Below are 20,276 nucleotides of genomic sequence, written 5' to 3'. Positions count from 1 at the left end.
CTTACCGGCCATCTTGGATCGGACATGGGTGAAGAGAAGGAGGACGGGAGGGCGCGGGGAGGAGCCACCCACACTTCCTGCCCCCGGTTCAGCCTCCAAACGTGACCGGTTTCACAGCCGGCCGCTCCCCGCGGGCGGATCGCCCCTCGGCGGCCGCCGTCCCTTCCTCTGAGGGAGGAGAGCTGCGGGCGGCGGCGGCGGCCGCGCGGGGGGTGTGGTCAGCTGATCCGCCCAAGATGGCGTCGGGTCCGCGGCGCCTGAGGAGAGAGGCGCGGTGGTAGCGGGTGGCGGCGGCGGCGAGGAGGGCTATGAGCGTTCTGGGCCGCGTCTGTGGCGTTCGCTGAAGGCGCAGCCTGCCCGGCCATGGCTCTGAGGGAGCTGAAAGTTTGTCTACTGGGGGTGAGTGCTCTGCGCGGGGCACGGCGGCGGGAGGGAGGCGGCCGTCCGAGCCGAGTCCTGCGCTGTGCACATCGCCGGGCACGGCCTTCTGGCGGCTCTGAGAGCCGGGCCCTGCCCTGCTGAGCGCTGGGCCGCGGCCCCGATGGGGTTGGTCCCGGTCCTGGCTGTCGGCCCCGGCGGCTGAGGGTCGGGGCTGCTCGCGGGGAGAAACCGCCGCTTTATTTCGGTGTTACCGTCCATAAAGGAGCGGGAGGTACGGGTGCCCGGCGGGCGCTTCCCGGCTCCTCGCACGCTCGGGCTTTGGAGGTGGGAAATATCCGAAATCCTGCTTGAAAGGTAGGAGGAGGAGCCGAATTTCATCTCTTTAACGGTATATTTAGCTTTTGGAAGAGCTTTAAGCGAAGCAGTGGGGAAGGAGGAGATGTGACAAAGTGGAGCAAAGTGACGTCGAAGTTTCCTAAACCTTTGGAAGTGGGGCTGCGCCGCGGGACGAGGAGTGCCCTGAGTCTGTGCTGTGTAGGTCACAGGCAGCGCTGGCATGGCTCCTGAACGGCCCCGCTGCCCTTCAGAGTGAAAGCCGTGTGCTCCTTGTGATGCGAAACAACCTGGGGCCGTGCAGCACTCCTGTCTGCTCAGCTTCCTTTAAGAAGAGGAGAGGAAGCACCCAAGAAAACTGATTCCTGAACTCTGAGAGCCAGGAGCTGCGTCTGCTTTTCTCTTCAAACAATTGCTTTGTTGGTTGAGATTGCACATGTTACAGAGCACAAAACCGAAGGTTGTATGCTGCCACTGAGAGGGAGACAATTTGAGAAGATGTATGAAAACTTCATTTTCAGTCACATGCCTTTGTTTGTTTCCTTAATGCTTTGCTTTTGGAAATGTAAAGCAAAAGCTTGTTGTTACCTGCCTGGTTAAGTGAACATCCTGAATGCCTAGCTGCTATTGAGAATGGTGTTTGTAGTGTTATCATTTCAATCCTAAGTATACCTACTGTTGCATTTTTTTTAAACAATCAAATTGATGGTACAAATAGGAATATGACCTGAAATTTTTGTGACATTTTCTCCTCTTCCATTTACAACCCTGTGCAGTTGTATTTGAAACATGTCAGGTGTGTCATAGAAGACATCTCAGGCCTCTTATTAAGCAGGGTGGGACAGCATTAGTCAGAAGTTGAGAAGTATGTGTCACGTTTGTATAGATTCATATGCTCAAATGGCTTACGAAGGTGGAGTACAGAATTCAGTTTCTGTATTTGCTACTTAATATCGTAGAAGTCCTTTCCCTGCTCTAGCTCATATGTGGTTTCTGTACACCTTTAGGAGGCTGGGGGAAGGTTGAATGACTGATAATAAGAAGGAATGCTGTGGGTTTTTTTATACTCCTTGATAACAACTTTGTTTTGAAAGTTATAACTTATGAGAGAAACTTTTCATTTTTCTAGTTAACAGATAAATTAAAACCCGAAATATTTCAGACTGTCTAACTTCCCTGAGATTCTCTGAAGGAATGTGTTAATTCCTGCAAAATATTGCAAGGTGGGAGGACAAGAAGAATTGATTGTTTACAGCAAGTAATATCTCTTTCATGTTTCTGTTCTTTTTTAGGACACTGGTGTGGGTAAATCAAGTATCGTCTGGAGATTTGTGGAAGATAGCTTTGATCCCAACATAAATCCAACAATAGGGTAAGAAACTAAATAAAGTAAATGAAGTTTTCACTTGTAAGATCTGGACCCATATTGTGCTGGTAATGTCAGCTAATAAAATCCTGTTAGGAGTATTCTACTTTAGGTGTTTCTGTTAAATGAACAGCATCTGTTTCTCATACGCTTTTCTTAAATTTCAGAGTGATTATAATGCGACTGTGACCTCTTTTTTAATGCCTTGAGTCACTTACAATATCTATTCTCCTAGGCTTTTGCAGCTATTAATATTTTAAATCAGGTTGTTATTCTTTTCATTAATTCAGTCTAATGTTATACATTGATATGCTATACCTAACTGGAGAAATTGCTATTGCAGCTGGTCTCACAGATAAGGATTTTGTAAAGGTAAGCCTCAGAGGAGCAATGTTAGTGAGCTCAAATCTTGAAATAGATAAGAGGGAGGAATCAGGAATTCCTGGAGTGGTTGGAAGATTTTCTGTTTCTTTTGCTATTTTTTTTTTGTTTTCAAAATGTCTTATGAGCTGTTTTGCTCAGAAGCAATTCTTTGCTTACAGGAGAACATGACTTGATGTTGAGAAGTGTGGGGGGCAGTGCATCTTCCTGTCTCAGGTGCCACAACGCCTCTACTACAGCTTTGATCAAAAAGATTCTGCTGATTAAATACCAGCTACTTCTCATCCTGTCTAATGAATGTGGTTTCCTTGATCTTTCTCTCTTTCACTCTCTTCCCTGCTGCTCTCTTCCTTTTCTGTTTTCAGTATTAATACTGGTATCAAAGTGCAAGATATTCTGTAGAAATTTTTTTATTTAACTTTTCCTGTTAACAAAAGTAGCCCTTAAGATAGATTGCTAGATTATTTTGTTATGCCTTCAAGGGTTCAGCATTCTTAGGTAACTCTCGGGGTGATACAGTAACGTTCTTTTTTTGGGTGATAGTGAAACTGGTGTGGGGATAGGAGTTGTAGTGCTGTTTGCTGAAGCTGGGGGCCAGTCTGTTCTGAACATTTAGGTCTAGTGTGTGCAGAAAGTTGAGACCTTCTGCTCACAATGACATCATCAGCAAGGAAGAGTCCTTGTTGAGACAGGCACTGTTGAAAGATCAGTCTACTTCTTGTATTACCTGAGGTTTTCTGAGAAATTTGGCACCTGACTTCATTCCTAAATGTTCAGGTATGTTAAAAAACAAACATTTTTTTAATATAATTTAGTCTGTTAAATAGCTGGCTAATACGACTGGTATCTGCAAAGGCCCAAAGCTGACATTCATGCATGCTGATCCTGTTTGTTTGGATGTTCTGGTTTTTTTTCATTGTTTTTGATTTATCAATTTAAATAATAATAAATCTATTTAACTAGTAGGTGTCCAGGTGTGGTAACAGAATCTTAGGCTTTGCAAAGGTGGGAAGTGCTTATTTATTTTTGTGGGTTGCTCTGCTCTATAGTTAGATGTGTGTGACCACATATTTAAATTACCTGAGTTAAACCTTGGAGTAATGTAGTACAGATATCTATTCCCCTCAGTTTGTCACTCAAGTTATTAATTCTAAAAATGAAAAACTGATGGCTTAGACTCCACAAATCTGCTGGACTGTATAAAGCTGCAGAGCAAAGACCTGTGTGATCTGTGATGTTTCTGTCATGGCAAAGATTTTCTATGTTCAGAAGAAAACTCAGTTTTCTTTGTAGGCTGATCAGCTTTGTTTTGTCCCTTCTGAAGAGAAGGGCTGAGAAGACCTTGTGGTGCTTTTGGAAGGTGCTCGCTATTGTGGTAGTGAGGATGCTTTCCTGGATGTTATTTGTTCTCATTGATTTAGTGACAGTTTCAGGATTTTTAAGTGTCAGACGACAAATCTGCATCTTTTGGCAATCTTGATGAATTAAATGGTCCAAGGATTTGGTATTTTAGTAATTTGCAATAATAGTGTATTTGGTCAAAACTTTCCATGTGCCAGACTTTGTGAAGTTGCAAAAATGAAATAACTTTTTGGATCTTTTGCTAGACCTTGCTTTTATTTCCTGATTGAGACCAGGAGCTAGTAGGAATAAAGTGAGGTGTAGAGAGAGTTTTAGAGCATCTTACAAAGCCAAAGGTGAGAACTAAAGCTGAATTTCCTCCTGGGTATTTGAGTCATGAGATATGATCTAATGTTTCCTGTGCTGTTTCCACTCTTCTAAGAATATGTGGGCAATCATACCTCACCATGATTAGTTCATGCTTCAAGTTTGAATACAAGCAGCCTGTAGAAACCCTGTTAGAATGTTGGAAGTTGTGTGCTGTCAGTGCTAGGGGCACTTTATACTGCTGCTGCGGAATTTGCATCTTTATGTCATTACATATTTACTCTGAATGAACATGATGCAGGTTGCAGGTTCATTTTGTTCATGTAGTTATGATGTGTGCTGGGAGAAACAGTTATGAAACTTGGGGAGACACTGCTGGTTTTCTTAGAACAAGTCAAGGATAACTCTAGTCTGGATGCTCCTGGAGTGGTTTGTCTTTGAGTTGCACTCTTGGATGCTGACATTTAATGTTGTTAGTCATGCTGAATGACTCCCACTCTCTGCTTTGAGTTTACACCAAGTTTAACGTAGTTTATGAAACTCCAGCAAAAGATGCCTCCAGGTTGCTGTCTACCATCCTATCCAAAGCTGTCAGTAGCACACATCTGGAAATCTGCAATACTTTAAGTGGTGGAAATTAAACATACAAAACCTGTTTAAGATCACAATGCATGATCTCATGTGTGAAGTAACGATGGCATCTGGGGATCCTTGGACACGAGAATCTGGACTCAGACATGTTTTTATAATCAAAATTGGCTGCAGGTTACAGACCTTTAAAGCAAAGGACTTTCTCTTTTAGAATATTAGGTCTTTGAATTTCCTGGTCTTGCGGGATATGCGCTGATTCACATTGAGCAGGTCAAGTAAAACACAGAAGTACTTTAAAATGTTACTGTAATACACTGGAAGCTGGCAGGCAGGGGCATTTGAAGAAGAGATTTTTCACTTGTCTTCTAGATCTGCAAGAGCCTCTGCAGGCTAAAATATATAATGACAGGTTATGGGAGCTGTGCAGAGTGCAGACAGCAAGTGAGTTACTGTTGATGTCTGTCCCCTTAACACCTACAAATGGCAATAAGACACTCCTGTGCTGTACTCCCAAGTGTGGAATGATGAGGAGTTCATTTGAATTTTAGTACTGAGATGTTAAAGAAAAAAAAAAAAGCTGATGCCAGGGCTGAGGCTTTGATCTCTTAACCTCCAAAAGCTTCCTGTATACATTTAGATAATATGTGGTAATGATTCCTCCTTTTAAGAAAAGCATTGTTGAGAAAGCTGACCTTTCTGACTTTTTTTTTTGTTGTCATACATCCTTTATTTTTATCAAAAGGCTTACAGCCTGCATTCTTGTTTCTTCTGGTTTGTTAGGTGAAATTCATCTTCTGAATAGGGCCCTTTGCCTCAGTTTCAACATATATATATATAGGAACATTTTAATCGGTTACATCTAGGGAGGAAAAGTAGTTTAATTGAAATAGAAGTCTGTTTAGCTGTTCATGGTGGCAGTGCTCTAAGATGATGCTTTGATATATTTTCCAGAGCCTCATTTATGACCAAGACTGTACAGTATCAAAATGAGCTGCATAAATTCCTAATTTGGGATACAGCTGGACAGGAACGGGTAAGTAGCATCAGTATCTTTCATCCTGTCTGCAAATACAGTTGTGGCTGGAGTTTGGGATGTTTTTCAACTGCTACTGCTGAAAGTCCCAATGTGATCTTGTTTTATGCACGTCTTTTAGCATGGTTCTTTCTGTGCCTGTTTCTGTTAAGGTGGGGCTGATGGAAATACATTTATTATTTTTCATTGTTGGTATCGTGACTAAAGAACGAAGTTAAGGATGATTATCTCAAAGCAACTTTGAAAATGAAAGATTGGAATTGGATTCTGTGAATGAAAGTGGCATTTTGGATGTTAAAAACTCAACTTGGATTCTTCTAAATTCAACTTTTACCAGCAGAACAACTGCTAATGTGAGAATTAAAGTGAAATAAATCTTGTTTCACTGTACAATGCCCTGATTCTGTAAAAATAAAAATAAAAATAAAATAAATGCACAGCTAGCACATTCGATTAGTTGAAGTATTCAGATTATTAGCATGACTAATAAAGGTGGTTGTAGGATGTGGGTGATCAAAAATCATTTTGGATGAGAACTCATGTCTTACCAATTTGTAGGCTGTCTTCTCAGAACTGATAATTATAGAAGTTATGTCAGGAAATGTAGTTTTGAAATTCAGATTTCTTGGACTTATAACACCTATGTTAACACTGCTTATCCTTGTGGTTCAAATTTTACTGACACTGCTGATTACTCATGATGAATTTACCTGGGATGTGAGGTAACTACAACACAGATGGAGACCAGACCTTTCCCCATGAAAAGTCCGTTTGATCAGGATGGGTTACTTTAGGATAATAGCTAGTGCAGCTGTACCATTTCCAGTATTGTCTCAAGAAGCAGTGAGCCTGTTCTAGGTCACTGAGAACCCAAGCCATAGAGGGGAAAGAAATAGGAGTAATCTGGTAATTCTTGTGCAGTCATTTGACCTTGTGGAGTCCTGGTGGAACTAACAGCTGAATTTTCAGTGTGGTATCTTTCTTGATGTCTAGAAAGTCACTCTAGTATATTTGTATTGCATTTGGAACACCAGATTCTGAATGACTACTGATTTCCTCCCAGCAGCATGATATAGAGCCAATTTTTGTCATCAGGAATGTGTCCCAAGGATATGTCATACATGTGCATGTTATCAGAAATGTACCAGTCCTTGTATTTGCAGAAGACAGTCAGCATTTACTGTTAATAGTTTGCCTTACATGAACATTGTAGTGCACTCTGAAATGGTAGTGTTTGCATGCGAGTCTTCTGAGCAGTAAAACAAAACTTTTGAGAGAGTGGTACTCTTAAACAGAAAGCTTTTCAAATGTGCCTGCAACAACTTGGCAGGAAGCATCCATTACGTATGAGCATTCCATCCTGTTTGGCTTCAGCATGCTACAATCTGAGGAAGCTATCTGTACATGACTAGTACGTTCCATGTCTTTCTGTTTTTAGACTGAGTGACATCTATTCAAGCTGGGTGGTGGTGGTGTGTTTTTTGTTTTTTAATCAAAAAAGGAAGGATGACTTAACTGGCCCCTGACCTGAGATCTGTGACATCTCTAAAGCTTTTATTCTACACCTGAGGGAAATCACTGTGAGGCCCACATGTTTCCAAGGAAGCCAGTACTGTTGCTTACTGCTGGTCACTGCTGATCTGTGTACTTGCCTTGTGCTGAAATCTGCTTTGTGGTTTTCTGGCCATGCAACACCTCTGACAGTGTATTGTGGAAAGAATCCCATTTCTGGTGGTCTGGAACACCAAGAATGTCCAAACCATTCATGGAATTGCAATCTCTAAGAAGTTGTGATACTTATAAACACAGTTCTTAGTCCTGGCTGTTGGAGGAGTGCTTGCTATTTTTTACTTCTAAAGCCCACCCACAAACTAGATGGGGCATCCTCTTGTTCTAAATGGTTTCAGGGAGTGGCAATCTAACGTAGCTCTGTGCTGGAGATGTGCACTCATCACTGGACATACAGCTACATGCGTATGCCATATTTGTTCTTTCATTTCTTTTGCACTGACTGAAGTTGGTAGAAGAATGTTGAAAGGAGTCAGGATTCTTGTGTTCATTTCTAAGAGCTGTAGAAGTTACCTTACGTCTTAGATCTGTCAAAATGCAGATCAGCCTGAATGGCAAGCTGAAGTCTTTGAAGGAAAAGAACAGCAAAAGGAAAATTCAGTGTTTCTGGTAACATCTGTTTTGTTAATGTAGTTTATCTGCTGACTGTTCTTAAGTGGAAAAATGTATCTAGGTGTTAGCAGGCAGGAAATGAGAGTACTACAAAATCAGTGAGTGAAAGTTGGTTTGTTCCCAATGTAAATAGTCAAATAATCAAAAAGCCAAGTTGCAACTAGTCCAAGTGGGGGTTTACCAAATGTGTTTCCCTTTTACATTTTAGTATTTGTGGAGGGGAGGGATTATGCCCCAATGTGATCTGAATGTCTACCTATGTTTCTCTTTTCCACTATTAAATATTTTTCTATTCTGAACTTTGTGATCAAATCCTCATTTTCAAAACAGAATTTCAGAGCCACGTGTAAATGGTCTTCTCCGTTATACCAAAACTTTCATGAATTACAATATTGCTCTTAGTTGAACTGTACTAAGCAAAAGGAAATTGAGATTTTATAAGAACCAAGTAGAGCTTTATGAAACTCTGTTTTCTATTAACAATTTTTTTCCTTTGGTAGCAAGATGCACAGAAGAACAAAGTTGCATATGATTGCATATCAAAACAGTACGTGTAGCTTATTCTTCCATGTTTCCGTGAGGGTTTTGTTTCTTAGAGTAGTTGTCTCCTTTTTTCAATGAGCTGAATATCACACTGTTTTTTTTAGGTAACTGAGGAAATACATTTGATCACATCCATTTTTTTTCTTACCATGATGCATTTATAACATTCTGTGTATGTGAAGGTACAGACCTGCTTTAAACCCTGCAAACTCACAACCAGCTGAATATATCTTAAGTAGATTTAATTTTGAATGTTGCAATGACATCATTGCAGGCTTTTATTATCCAGAATGTTCCTCAAATGTCTGCAGTGGATTGTGCAGCTTTAGGTTTTTGCCATTTTTGGTTCTAAATGTGCTTCAAGTTTCTGAGCTTTGAGGAAGAACTTGAGAAAAATCCCTAAAGCCTTAAGTTAGAAATGCTCTTTTCTTCTTAATCTAGCCTTTAATGAGTGGCAAGACTTAATCACAATTCAGCAAGGCTGGAAATTGACACTATCCTCTGAACATTTCAGATCGGCAGCGATACATGCTAGCTCTCTTAAATTACTTTTTGTCCAAAAGCACTAGTAAAAGTAAAAAAGTTCAGTGTTGGCTTCCTTCACGAGTCTTCAAAGTTGAGTGTATATCCTATGGGCTTGTCTGTTTGTAACTGGCCTATTAAAGGAGGGATTTTAGTCAAAGTCAAGTCAGGCTGCTTGTTTTTGATGGTGAATGTGTTACTGATCCCCAAACTACTTATTGGTTGGCCTTCATATAGTAATACTATTATGGAAGTTTACATATTCTGTTGTGCTGGTTCTCTGCAAAGAAAAGCTTTATGCTAATGCTAAATTTAAAGTAATTTTCTCATTAAAATATTAATGCTCAAATTCTGGAAGTCAGTGAAAAGCAGATTCATAATGTTCTTTTTTTTTTTCCTAGTTTCGTGCTTTAGCTCCAATGTACTATAGAGGGTCAGCAGCTGCAATTATAGTTTATGACATCACAAAAGAGGTAAGAGTTGTTTTTTTTGATTCAGCATTACCAATTCTCTTTTTTGTGTTATGAAGCAGTTCTTATTCCCAATTCATTGTTTTTTCTCCACATCAGGAAACTTTCTCAACATTAAAGAACTGGGTTAAAGAGCTTCGGCAGCACGGACCTCCAAACATTGTTGTAGCTATTGCAGGAAATAAATGTGACCTTAACGACGTAAGGTAAATAACTATTGACAGTTTGGAGCCTTCATTTCAGGAGGTAATGCTCATAGTGCTAAATGCTATTAAGATTTCAAAGCTGGTAAAAGATTCAGAGCTATTTAAGTTTGATTTTTTTTTATTTTATTTTTTTTGCACTGCCATTACAGTTTCACAAGGACACTGAGCCATTTCTACTGCCAGAAAATTTGATTACCGTCTGCCTTTGTTTTTCTTGCCCACATCCTTCTCTTTGCTGGTGTGAATACATGTGTGATTCAGCAGTAAATCAGACTGTAAAACCGATCTAGTTTAAGACTAACCAATTTAAAAAAGGAAAACTTATCCACGTGTATGTACCTTGCTCACAACATGATAACTTGGTAGCATGGCAGAGGAGGGGTAGCAGGATTAGGAATGAGCAGTTTACAGGGGGACAGGATTGCCTTTTCTGGTGGCTGTGCCAAGTTACACAAGCTTAAAACTGCCTATGAAACTTCAGCTGTTTACCTCCTTTTAACAGAAGTACTCCTGTCAGTCTGTAGCACCTCATTTTGTTATGAAAAACATTGAGCCTGTTGGAAAGCATTGTGTAGGCTTTTCCTGACTTGCTTGTTCAGGTGCCTTCCCTTGCTGCTTAAGTGTTACAGTGGAGTTGGCTGTGGTTGAATGGCTGCAGGGAGTGGGAAAAGCTTTTGAGAAACTTTATGGACAGCCAAACTTTCATGTAGGCATGTATTAAAAAGAAAAGAAGCCCTTTATTTTTCATATCCTGGTTAAATTACCCAGAATTCAGAACGAGGGTACATCCAAACTCCTTGTTTTTAGCTTTCACTGGAAAGGTTACTGCAGCTGCTGTCTCAGGGGAGACAGATGGTTGTGTGTTTAAAGAACCACTGCAATGTTGGTATAGTTTTATGAATCATTCCTATATTTTAGTTACCTGGTGTGCTCTAATAACTTCTGTCAGAAGTAGCATGTCCCTTGGAGTGCATACAGAATAAAATTATTTTATTTTCCAATTGTAAGGCATGCAGTATTAAGTCTTACACTTGTGATTATTCTGTGGTACTTCAGTGGAACTGTAAATCGTGTAAACATTGCTACTGAGGCTCATCAGCAAGATTCCTTGTGATGAGTAAGATTCCTTTCCTTGTGAGGGTCGGTTTGAGACACTGACCGAAAGACTGTGTTTTTGTGTCTTCAAGTCTGTTGTTACTGAGTGTTGTGTTTTAGAAACTTTCTGTGAAGCCACACAGAATAGAGTCTTCCCTTTACTTGCTGGTGCTTGGGTTTGATTTTTTTTCTTCTGTTGTTGAAGGAAATACTGCGTTAGCAACTTGCCTGCTTAAGGGTGTAAAATATTTATCTTCACTTCTTGGCTCTGTAGTTGTGTGCATGGTCTCAGAAAGTTCCTTTTCACAGCTATGTCTTCATTGCTTCGTGTAAACTTAATGCTCTACTCATGATCTGTGCAGCATTGAGAGATGTCTGGTTTTCTAAGCAGCTGTAGGAAATCACTGGATTAGGGAAATGAACACTCAAGTCTTTTCAGTGCATCTAAAACTTGTACATGTGAGAAAAATAAACTACTCCCAATGATTGATTGCAGACCTATGCTTAGGGTAGTCAAGAAAGAAACCCCATTGTCATGTCAGATGGCTTGAGGCCTTGTTTAGTTTGATTATGCTTTAGTGATGCTCCTGCCCCCTAAGCAAGGAGACAGCGCAGAGTGAGAAATGAGTATCAATTTCAGGATGAGGGAGCAGGGTGATAAAAGGTAATACAAAATATTCAAGACACTAAAAAGCCTAATCAGTCCCTTAAATTTCTGAATTATGTATTTTTCCTACATACAGGTTTTTTTTTTGCTTCTTTTCAGAGAAGTCATGGAAAAAGATGCTAAAGACTATGCAGATTCCATTCATGCAATATTTGTAGAGACAAGTGCGAAAAATGCAATAAACATTAATGAACTCTTTATAGAAATTAGTAAGTATTTAAACAGGTAATGTGTTTTACTTCTGAAAGAAGCTCAAGTAGAAATTGAATACTGTGGGGTTTTTTGTGCAATTTGATGGGAGTATGCAGATTTAAATGTGTTACATCCAAATATGAATACTAACTGCAAAATGAGCTGCGTACATTTTTCATCATCTAATGACTTCTGAAGGTTCCATGTGGGGACTTTATGTGTACTCTGGTACACAAATAGCAGTCAGTGTCATCTTACTGTGTGTGTTATTGAATGATTGTTAGTACTTTCAAGGTTATGGAAGGGACAGTAAATGGTGTGGGTAATATCCAAACTTCGTACAGCTGAGAGAATAAATTTAATTGTTTTAGTTCTTGTACTTAGTCTGGTTTAATGCATTTTCAGAAACATAAGAATTGAAAATAGTAGATTACTGCCTAGGAAATCTAGTATCTGAGCACCTGGTGTGTGGATTTTCCACCAGTATTTTTGTGATACCTCACTTTTCAATTAAATGGCAAATCTTTTCTGTCTTATTTGTGGCAGAGGCTGATGGCAAACACTTTATTTCCCCTGTGTGTGAATGAAAACCAAACAGTATTCCTAAGTGAACACAATATTGTGTTTAGGGTACATTTCAGGCAGCAGCACCAGTGTATGTATATCAGGCAGTTTCTCAAATAAAAACAGATGTTCCTTGTTCTTGTATGCAGTTCAGTATTGAAGCTGATATCAAAGTGCTGTATATAAGCTTCATGGTTTACTGACTTAATAGTTGCTCTCTAAACTCTAAAAACTTATGTTGAGTACACTGTAGAGTAATTTCTTAAATCCCTCTCAAGAATGCTCAACCAGGAATGGTGATCTTCAAACACTTACTGTCTGACTGAAGCAGCTATTCTTAGAAGCATTTTGGTGCTAAGCCTGATGCAGGTGGTCTGCTGGGAAAAGTCAGATCAAGAGCAGAGAGATTCCAGAAGGTATTGCATCCTGCAGAGCATATTCTCTGGGTGCTTCTATACTTTAGATCTCTAAATCTCTAAGACAAGATTAGCCTGAAATGTAATGTTAGCTTAATGCTGCCTCTGCTTTTTTTTCTCTTGGATCCGTACCTCTTAACTGACAGTACAGACTATTAACTGTCATTCTTCTGTATGTGTTATTGACATAAGATCTAACGTACACTGAACGAATAGAATTAGTTTCAAATATGTTTGCCATAAATGTCTTTTTCTGCCTCCTTGTAGGTCGTAGAATTCCATCAACTGACACCAACCCCCCATCCAGTGGTAAGGGCTTCAAACTTAGAAGACAGCCGTCGGTGACAAAGCGCAGCTGCTGTTGACTGATCTGTTTAAAAATCAGACTTGTTTATACAGTAGGTGGTCTTGGAAGTTAATAGTTCACGTTGGATTTATATTATCAGTCTTAGATCTCTATCTGCTGGTGTTCATATGCCCACGGTCCAGTAAAAATGGACCAGTTTGTCTGACATCCGTACGCTCGCAGAAAGGACTGCCATGTAGGCCAGCCTGTTTACTTAACAAAATGTTGTAGTATCTCTTGCATTCAAAGGGAATCCATCATCACTTCTTTGGCCTTGCTTAAAAGGAAGCTGACTATGAATGGTTGAACTGAAATGTTTAGTAGTTTTGTAATTGAGATCATGTGTTTTTTGTAAAAAGGGAAGCGAGCACTTTTGTGGGACTTGGGGGTTGGTGGAAGGAGTCTGGAATTTGAAGGTTAGTGAGAAGTTGTTTCTTCCTTTTCTTCAGTGAGCCTTATTTGAAATGTAAGTGTAGCTAATCCAAAGTACAATGGGACAGTTGGTTTTGAGATGGCTACAGAATAAGCAAATGAAAGCAGATAACAGTCAAATCAGTCCGTCCACTCCCCAGAACCCATTTGCACTTTTTATTTAAAGATAAGCAGCGGGGGTGGGGACACAAGCAACAGATCTTAAACCACAGACAATCTTTTTTTTTCCTATGCTGACTTAATCACTTTGAGGCAAACTGATATGCTTATAGGCATCTTCTTGTTCTTACAAGTTCTTGACATTAAGTTGTTGGTCAGAGATGCAGTTCTGACTAAATGAAGTGATTACTGACCAAAAGCAGATGCTGTGAACAGATGCTTCCAGTAGTTCTGATAAGACTTAAAAGATTTGGGGAAAAGCCTTTAATTGCTTAGCATGTGTAAAGTGTTCGTATTATATTTATGAGACCAGTGTTTAAAATATTATAAATTATGTAAAAAACATCTTTAAAAAATTGCAGTCTTATTCACTCCTTCCATTCCACACCTACAGATACACTCCTGGGGTTCTCCCATAAGGTTTTTTTTCTCTAGCATCTTTAGGTATTGTTGCTGTCATTTCATCCAGAGACAGACTGAAATTCATTCTCTTTAAATCACATTTGAAAGGTCCAATAGAGGCTGCTGTTGGTACAGTGTGAGGTCTGTTGAACAGGTTTTCATCTGTGGTGCACCCAGTCTTCCTTGTTCTAGGCACAAAAGAACAAATAAAAAGTAACCTTGAGACACGTGGTAATGTAGATCATTACCTCTTAGTTCCTGGGCTTTTTTACCTACTACATTTGTTTGTTTCCTTTATTGTTTCGGTGGTTGCTTTTCTTTTTTTTTTTTTTTGCAAGTTTAATGTTTAGCATATATTGTTGGTTTTAGTATACTTGCAATTAAACCACAGGTTGACCATACCTTTTTGTGCTCTTTTAATTTATTTTCACTTTTTTGTTTCCTAGTGGCACTATTGAGGTTCTTAAAAGTCTCAAGTACTCAGTTACAAACTAATATGTAGTTAAGCTTCAGTGTGAGAACGAGGTTTGTTCTCTGTTTGCAGTCTGGCTTTTTGTCATTTCAACTATTTTTTCTGAAGGAAACTGCTCAGGCTTCATGCTGGTAGTGCCCAAGAAGTCTTTATTTGCATCGAAGGCTGCTTGAAAGCTTTCTGAAATGTAGGGCCTTAAAGTTTCTGATGGTAGAGGCAAAACTCAGGTCAGTACTTGGCCTGATGTTTGGTATGTGGTGTGTCATTGAAAGTTAACGGGCTATGAACAGGAAAAAAAAATGTACTCCTGCAAAGTAACTGATGGAAGCCTACAAAATATGTAATGGAAGTAGAATCAGTGAAGAAAGAGCAGACCAAGCCTGCTTTTAGACATATTTCTTATTTTAAAAGGGTAAACTTGCAATTGATTGTTGAATTTGCACCAGTGGCAGTCATGAAAATCCCTTATTTCTTTGAAATATTTCAATTATTCTTCCTGGAAAACTTCTAAAATGTAAGTTGTGGATCTCTGATCTAATTAGATTTTTAAAACACTTGGTGTTCATGGTGCTTTAGGAGTCTCTACTACAATACTGCAGACGCTGTGGTGTCTTAGCTGTGATGTAAAATACTGCATTTATTTAATAATGCATCTGGAAATTTCCTTGAAGTGAGAAAGGAAAAAAGAGAACCTTGCTTATCAGGATATCTTCCATGCAGACTAGTAGAAAAGGGTTTTGAAACTTGCCAAATTACTGTTACTGGTTTTTAGCACAGAATAAGTTTAAATCTGCTTTTCAATGAAATAATAAAAATGATTAAATCATATTTTTCCAATATTTATTGACTTGAGCATAAAATATTGGGTTCTAGGCTAGACTGAGAGCTGTGTTCATACAGAGGTTACTGTAGCTATAATTCCAGTCAGGTCTCACTGATACTATGAATATTACTGTTTCCACTTCTAAACAGCCAACTCTTTCCTACAGAAGTATAGATCTGTACAAAAATGTCATTTGACAAATAGTTCCTTCTCCAGTTTTGGAGCCACTTCAATGTGCTGCCTAAGTTTTGGAGCGTTTCTTCATCGTTCCCTATAAATTCTAAGTCTTGAAAAGGACCTGTAATGCTCTTGATCTGTTCTGTGAGTAATTTTGTAGTAAGTTTTATATACGTGTTGAAAGCTGGCATGCTAAGTGCCTAGACAGGTGAAATGTGGAAGCTTGTGCTTAACAAAACACAGAAGCATTTGGTAGCCAAACTACTGAAAATTGTAATAGGTGCTTTGAAAAGTTCTAGGAGAATTCTGATGTTGACAGAGAGGTAGAGATGTTTTATACTATTAGATACATGAAGCAACACAAATCATTGCACTTTAAATCCCTCCTGATTTCAGTGGGAGACCTTTTCTCTAAGTGCCACAGTATCAGGCAGTTAACAGCTCAGAGGGGTGTTCAGCTTAGACTTGGTTTCGATATGTTGTTGTATGTAATGCCAATTTAATGTTAGCAGCCTGCACAGGAAAGAATATCTGTGTGCTTGGGAGAGTAAGAGGAGAGGAGCCAATGCCTTCTTACTGATCTGGAATTGTGTTCCTTTAGCCAGGCCAAGAGATGTGGGGTTCACTGGAAATTGTTGTCTTGATTAAAGCCTCATTTTAATCATTAAAATTCATTTTTAATCTCGAATGGCTTAAAAACTAACAAGCTTTTCATTTAGGTGCTAATCTGGAGTTGTTCCTTAACGTTAGTGTTCACTTTCAGTGTAACCTACTGAGTATTAGTTGGGAAAGGATGCTTCATTGATGATGATTGACTGAATTCCTTGTGAAACTCTTTTGTTTGGTAACAGTGGGGTAGTCTTTGTGGTGTGCAGTGTCAATAATCTGCTAAGACTGCCTTGGGAATTGAGGATTTACAGGACAGAGTCTTAACTATGTGGCAGGTGACCCTATAGGTAGCCTCACTTGTAAGTAGCCATAACTACATGAAAGTGGAAAAAATATCACAGGCATGGGGAGAGTCTGAACACCCAAATAATTTAAACTTTTCTACTGCCTATTCCTTTTCTAAGAAATGCTTCAAGTATCTCTTAAACACTTGAAATTTCTAAAAAGAGGCTCATGTTTTTGTGGACTAGAGATAGGGATAAGCTTTCTTAGCAGGAAGTTGTTTTGTAGTGACCTGAGTCTATGCAGTGAGACAGTTTCTTAAACCATGACAGTTCTGTGCTTGAAAATAAGCTTTTCAAAGATCTGCATGAAATTCTCCAGAGAAAACTCTTAATATCTGGACCCTACTCAACAATTTACCAAGTACTGGGGACATTCCTGCAGCCTGGGAGTTAGTCAGTGTTATATCCTTCTCCAAGAAGGATGTGAGGGAAGACCCCGGAAGCTACATACCTGCGGTCTTTCTTGGCTTTTAAAGACAAAAAAAAAGTTATCAGGTGTAGACAGCATGAGCTCACAAAGGGAAAGCCTTGCCCCAGTGCTTTGATCTCCTCCAATGACAAGCTGCTTGCTTGGTCTGTGAGGGGAAGGCAGTAGATACAGTCCTTCTGGATCTTGATGCTTCCTATTTTGAATGGAAAATCAAGGCACTAGGAGAAATTTGTCCCTCTAAAAATTGGTACAGCATTTACTTGAAACTGCTTTTATTCTAAAACAGAAAATTATTAGAAGAAACATTTCTACTTGTCCCACTGCATCATCCTTGAAGTTAGGAGCTTTACATTTTTGCTTAAACACTAAGATTTTATTCAAGAAAGTTGGGTTTTCTTTGTTTCATTCCTGTTAATGTTTTCAAACACAGATTACTGAAGAATCTAACTTCTCCAGTTCTAATGCTGAAGGATACAAGCTTTTCTGCCATTCTTTTCATTTGTATGGATAGAAATTGTTTCACTTCTCAAACCCATACATAAATTCAGTGCTGCTTTCTTGTCTCATTTTCGCTCTTGTTACAGCATGAATTTGCTATTGTTGACTCCATTATGTTTTCTTGACTGTTTGCCCTTTGTTTCCTTCTGGGATTCAGCCAGGAACCAGTGACAGGTATCTTTTTCTCCTTGAAAGATTGAGAAGTATCTGTCACAGCAGCAAATATTTGTGAACAAAAATGGTCATTCTTTAGTGCAGCTTTATGAAATTAAGAAATCATAGCAGCTGTGTACCACTGCTACTAGATAGGTGGGCAAAGAGCACTTCCATCTGGAGGAGGTAACTTATTGTAATGCCCTCATAGCATCCTGTGAAGTATAGAAGCAATTAACTTTTGTACTCCATATTTCTGAATATAGAGCATCCAGCATTGGAGTTGTGGCACAGTGAACTGATACAAACACAGAATTGGATGTTATTTCTGTAGCTGTAAGACACCTAAGACTTCTTGGCAATCTTCCCCCTTGTACCCTCTCATCCCCCAGTAAGATGAAGAAAAAAGGAAATCATTTTGGAAGCATATAAGCAAAACCTTTACGTTTTCATTTGTGTACCCAGGGCACAGGAATAACCTGATGGGCATATAGCTCTTGTGCTGTAGTAAATGTATGCCTGTAAAATGAAGCATGGAGGGTAAACTGAATCAGCAGTTGTTGTCCCTCGTAAGAACATTCTGCCTTTTGGTGATAGTGCTGGGTTAACCTGTGGAAAAGATAGGAGGGTCTGTGCCTTCTTACTGTAGTGTCTCTTACAGAAACGAACTGAAGCCGCTCAGAGTTACAGAGCATTTGCAGCACTGTAAACAGCACAAATTGACTACCATTGCTTCACTGCATGAAATGCAATCGGGGCACGAGTGATGAAGTATTACCGTGGTGAGTTCCCAAGCTAATGAATGTTCTGAGACTTTTCTAGTTTTCTCTTGGGCTGGTCCCGAGGGCGTGTACAGGTCTGTCTGTATTGTTGGTTTGTAGATGCTAATGAGGAAAACCAGACTTTTGTTTCCTTTCTGATTGTATTGTTATACTCCCATGTAGTGCATAGAAGGAAAATTAGGAAATGTTGGTTTGGCATAATGTAAACGGCATTTTCAGCTTATGCATTCATGATAAACTTTTATAGTGTAATAACATGCTAAATCACTACCAGTCCGGTGTATTGTGCAAAAAAGGTGTAAACATTTTATTAATAAAAAGCTTTGTTTATAAATGCTCTGGCCTTGTGTGAGTGGTTCCAAAATCTCTGGATCCTCAGAAGTAGTCTCTGTAGTGATAGAATTGTGGAAGGGAAACGTCAAGCAATGCCACAGCAAAGTGAATGGAAGTGGTAGCTCTAATAGCTGTTTTCCAAAAGCAGTCACTAGTGATCATTTAGAAACTGAAGCTTTTCCATGGTTTATGTATACGCAGACAGACAAAAGACAAGCTCGTACAGAAAGGGATGGAGAGAAAATGGCAGAGAATGCAGCTTTTGTCTCGTGCTTCCTTTCTTTGCTGCATGATGTCTGAGAAACTGCAGGCCACACACAGCCACGTCAACTTGTGCAAGGCCTGACAAATTCTAATGGGATCAAGTTATTTAATACATTGCATTTAGCTTGGGCTGCATCAAAAGTTGAATTCTTGACTGCTTAGGCCAGGTTTCTGTCAGTCAGAGCTGTAAAGTGCTTTTAATATCTGCACAGTGTTCTGGGGCTGTCATGCTGGAAAGGGTTCTCTTCTTACTTGCAGCTGGTTGCTTGCTTCCTTTTTGTGGTTGCTTCAAACTGCTTTGGTTATGTACAGCACAAAAATACAGACTTGACCATTGTTACCTCCATTGTCTCGTGTGGTGCACAGTTAATGTGTTTAACAGCATTCTTCTAAAGCACAAGCCCCAAAAAATCCTGTTCCTAATGCTTCTCCCTCACCTGAAATTCCTGTATGCAGGCTTCTGCTAAGCAACTGACAGCAGTTCATGTGCAGAAATAAGCATTAAAATCTCTCTACAACAATCTTGGAATAACTGACACGTATTGTGAGGGGTCTGCTATTTGTAGGCTGTCCTTTCAGATGATTGCAGGCTGCTTTGAAGAGCATCAATTAGATTTGTGTAAAAGGTATGAGGGTGCTTTGCAGAGTGCCTAAGAAAGGCAAAAACAAGGAATGCACTGGAGTGGAGAAACGTGCACCTGTGTACCTGTTTGTATAGGGAAGGTATATAAATGAGCACAAGCTATATAATGTTGTGTGCAGAATGAAGGAATAACATTTAATGTGGAAGGAGACTGTCATAGCTTTTAAAGGAGAAGGTGGAAGAATTCATTAAAACTGCTTCAGTCCAAAGCTTTCTTGTGCCCTTCAGTTTCCCAGAGGTGTTCACCCTGATCTGCTCCTGCTGGTAATCAGAAATGTGTGTTGGCAACAAGTGCCTGCTAGCCTTGGAGTGCCTGAGCTGTTAATGAAGAGGGGGTTATTTTTTGGAACTGAGAAAGGTGTGGCATTGCAGGTGGTTTTCTGATGCATATCCCTTTTAATTACTCTGATCTGAACAATGCTGACTGTGTGCACATTGCATACAATGAAAAAGACCTTAATTAGACTTGGTAAGTTTTCAGCTTAGCATATAAAAGCTGCTGTGTTCTGTATGTGTTTCAGCATGTATGAAAACATAGGGGAATCCTTGCTGTCCAGGCTGGTAAGCTCAGAGCTGCTCAGTGCAGTCTGCTTTTGTAAGGTGATCCAAGTTGGCATGCCCTTTATCATCCAGCACTCAAGGCTGTACTTTATACTCTCAGAAAGAGCAGAGCGTGGAAAGGTGTGGGCAGCAGTGCTGAGCTGCTGTTTACTTTGGGGAATTTTATTATGTATGACTGTATGTTGTATAAGGTTTCCTCTGTCTTATTTCTCATTATGTTCCAATTAACTTGCAGATGT

At 39.6% G+C, this 20,276-nt stretch overlaps 2 protein-coding genes across 3 annotated transcripts in view; one reads left to right on the top strand and one right to left on the bottom strand.

Moving 5' to 3' along the window:
• APCDD1L (APC down-regulated 1 like) overlaps positions 1-20,276 on the bottom strand; it is a 215,939-nt gene that overhangs the window by 148,132 nt on the left and 47,531 nt on the right. The gene's annotated exons all lie outside the window — the stretch shown is intronic.
• On the top strand, positions 103-13,007 carry RAB22A (RAB22A, member RAS oncogene family). 2 transcript variants are annotated; one of them, XM_065754455.1, is made up of 7 exons: positions 103-399; positions 2,007-2,086; positions 5,672-5,753; positions 9,401-9,472; positions 9,569-9,675; positions 11,537-11,662; positions 12,877-13,007. In XM_065754455.1, exons 1-7 carry the CDS (start codon positions 364-366, stop codon positions 12,881-12,883), a joined length of 510 nt encoding a protein of 169 aa, XP_065610527.1. In that variant the 5' UTR covers positions 103-363; the 3' UTR covers positions 12,884-13,007. The 2 variants fall into 2 exon arrangements, with proteins under 2 accessions (XP_065610527.1, XP_065610525.1); XM_065754453.1 differs by having other exon boundaries at positions 106-399; positions 11,537-11,646.

The sequence above is a fragment of the Cyrtonyx montezumae genome, unplaced genomic scaffold (genome assembly GCF_038088225.1).
Source record: "Cyrtonyx montezumae isolate F1298 unplaced genomic scaffold, pur_monq_1.0 scaffold_9, whole genome shotgun sequence".
Lineage (NCBI taxonomy): Eukaryota > Metazoa > Chordata > Aves > Galliformes > Odontophoridae > Cyrtonyx > Cyrtonyx montezumae.
Note: the sequence above shows the minus strand (reverse complement) of the source record. Positions and strands in the feature narration are given on the sequence as shown.

Bases quoted from the DNA above. Each gene is read 5' to 3' on its own strand.
- RAB22A (XM_065754453.1), top strand. From the start codon at position 364: ATGGCTCTGAGGGAGCTGAAAGTTTGTCTACTGGGG. The intron at 400-2,006 runs GTGAGTGCTCTG...GTTCTTTTTTAG, and splicing joins TGAAAGTTTGTCTACTGGGG to GACACTGGTGTGGGTAAATC. The intron at 9,473-9,568 runs GTAAGAGTTGTT...TCTCCACATCAG, and splicing joins TTTATGACATCACAAAAGAG to GAAACTTTCTCAACATTAAA.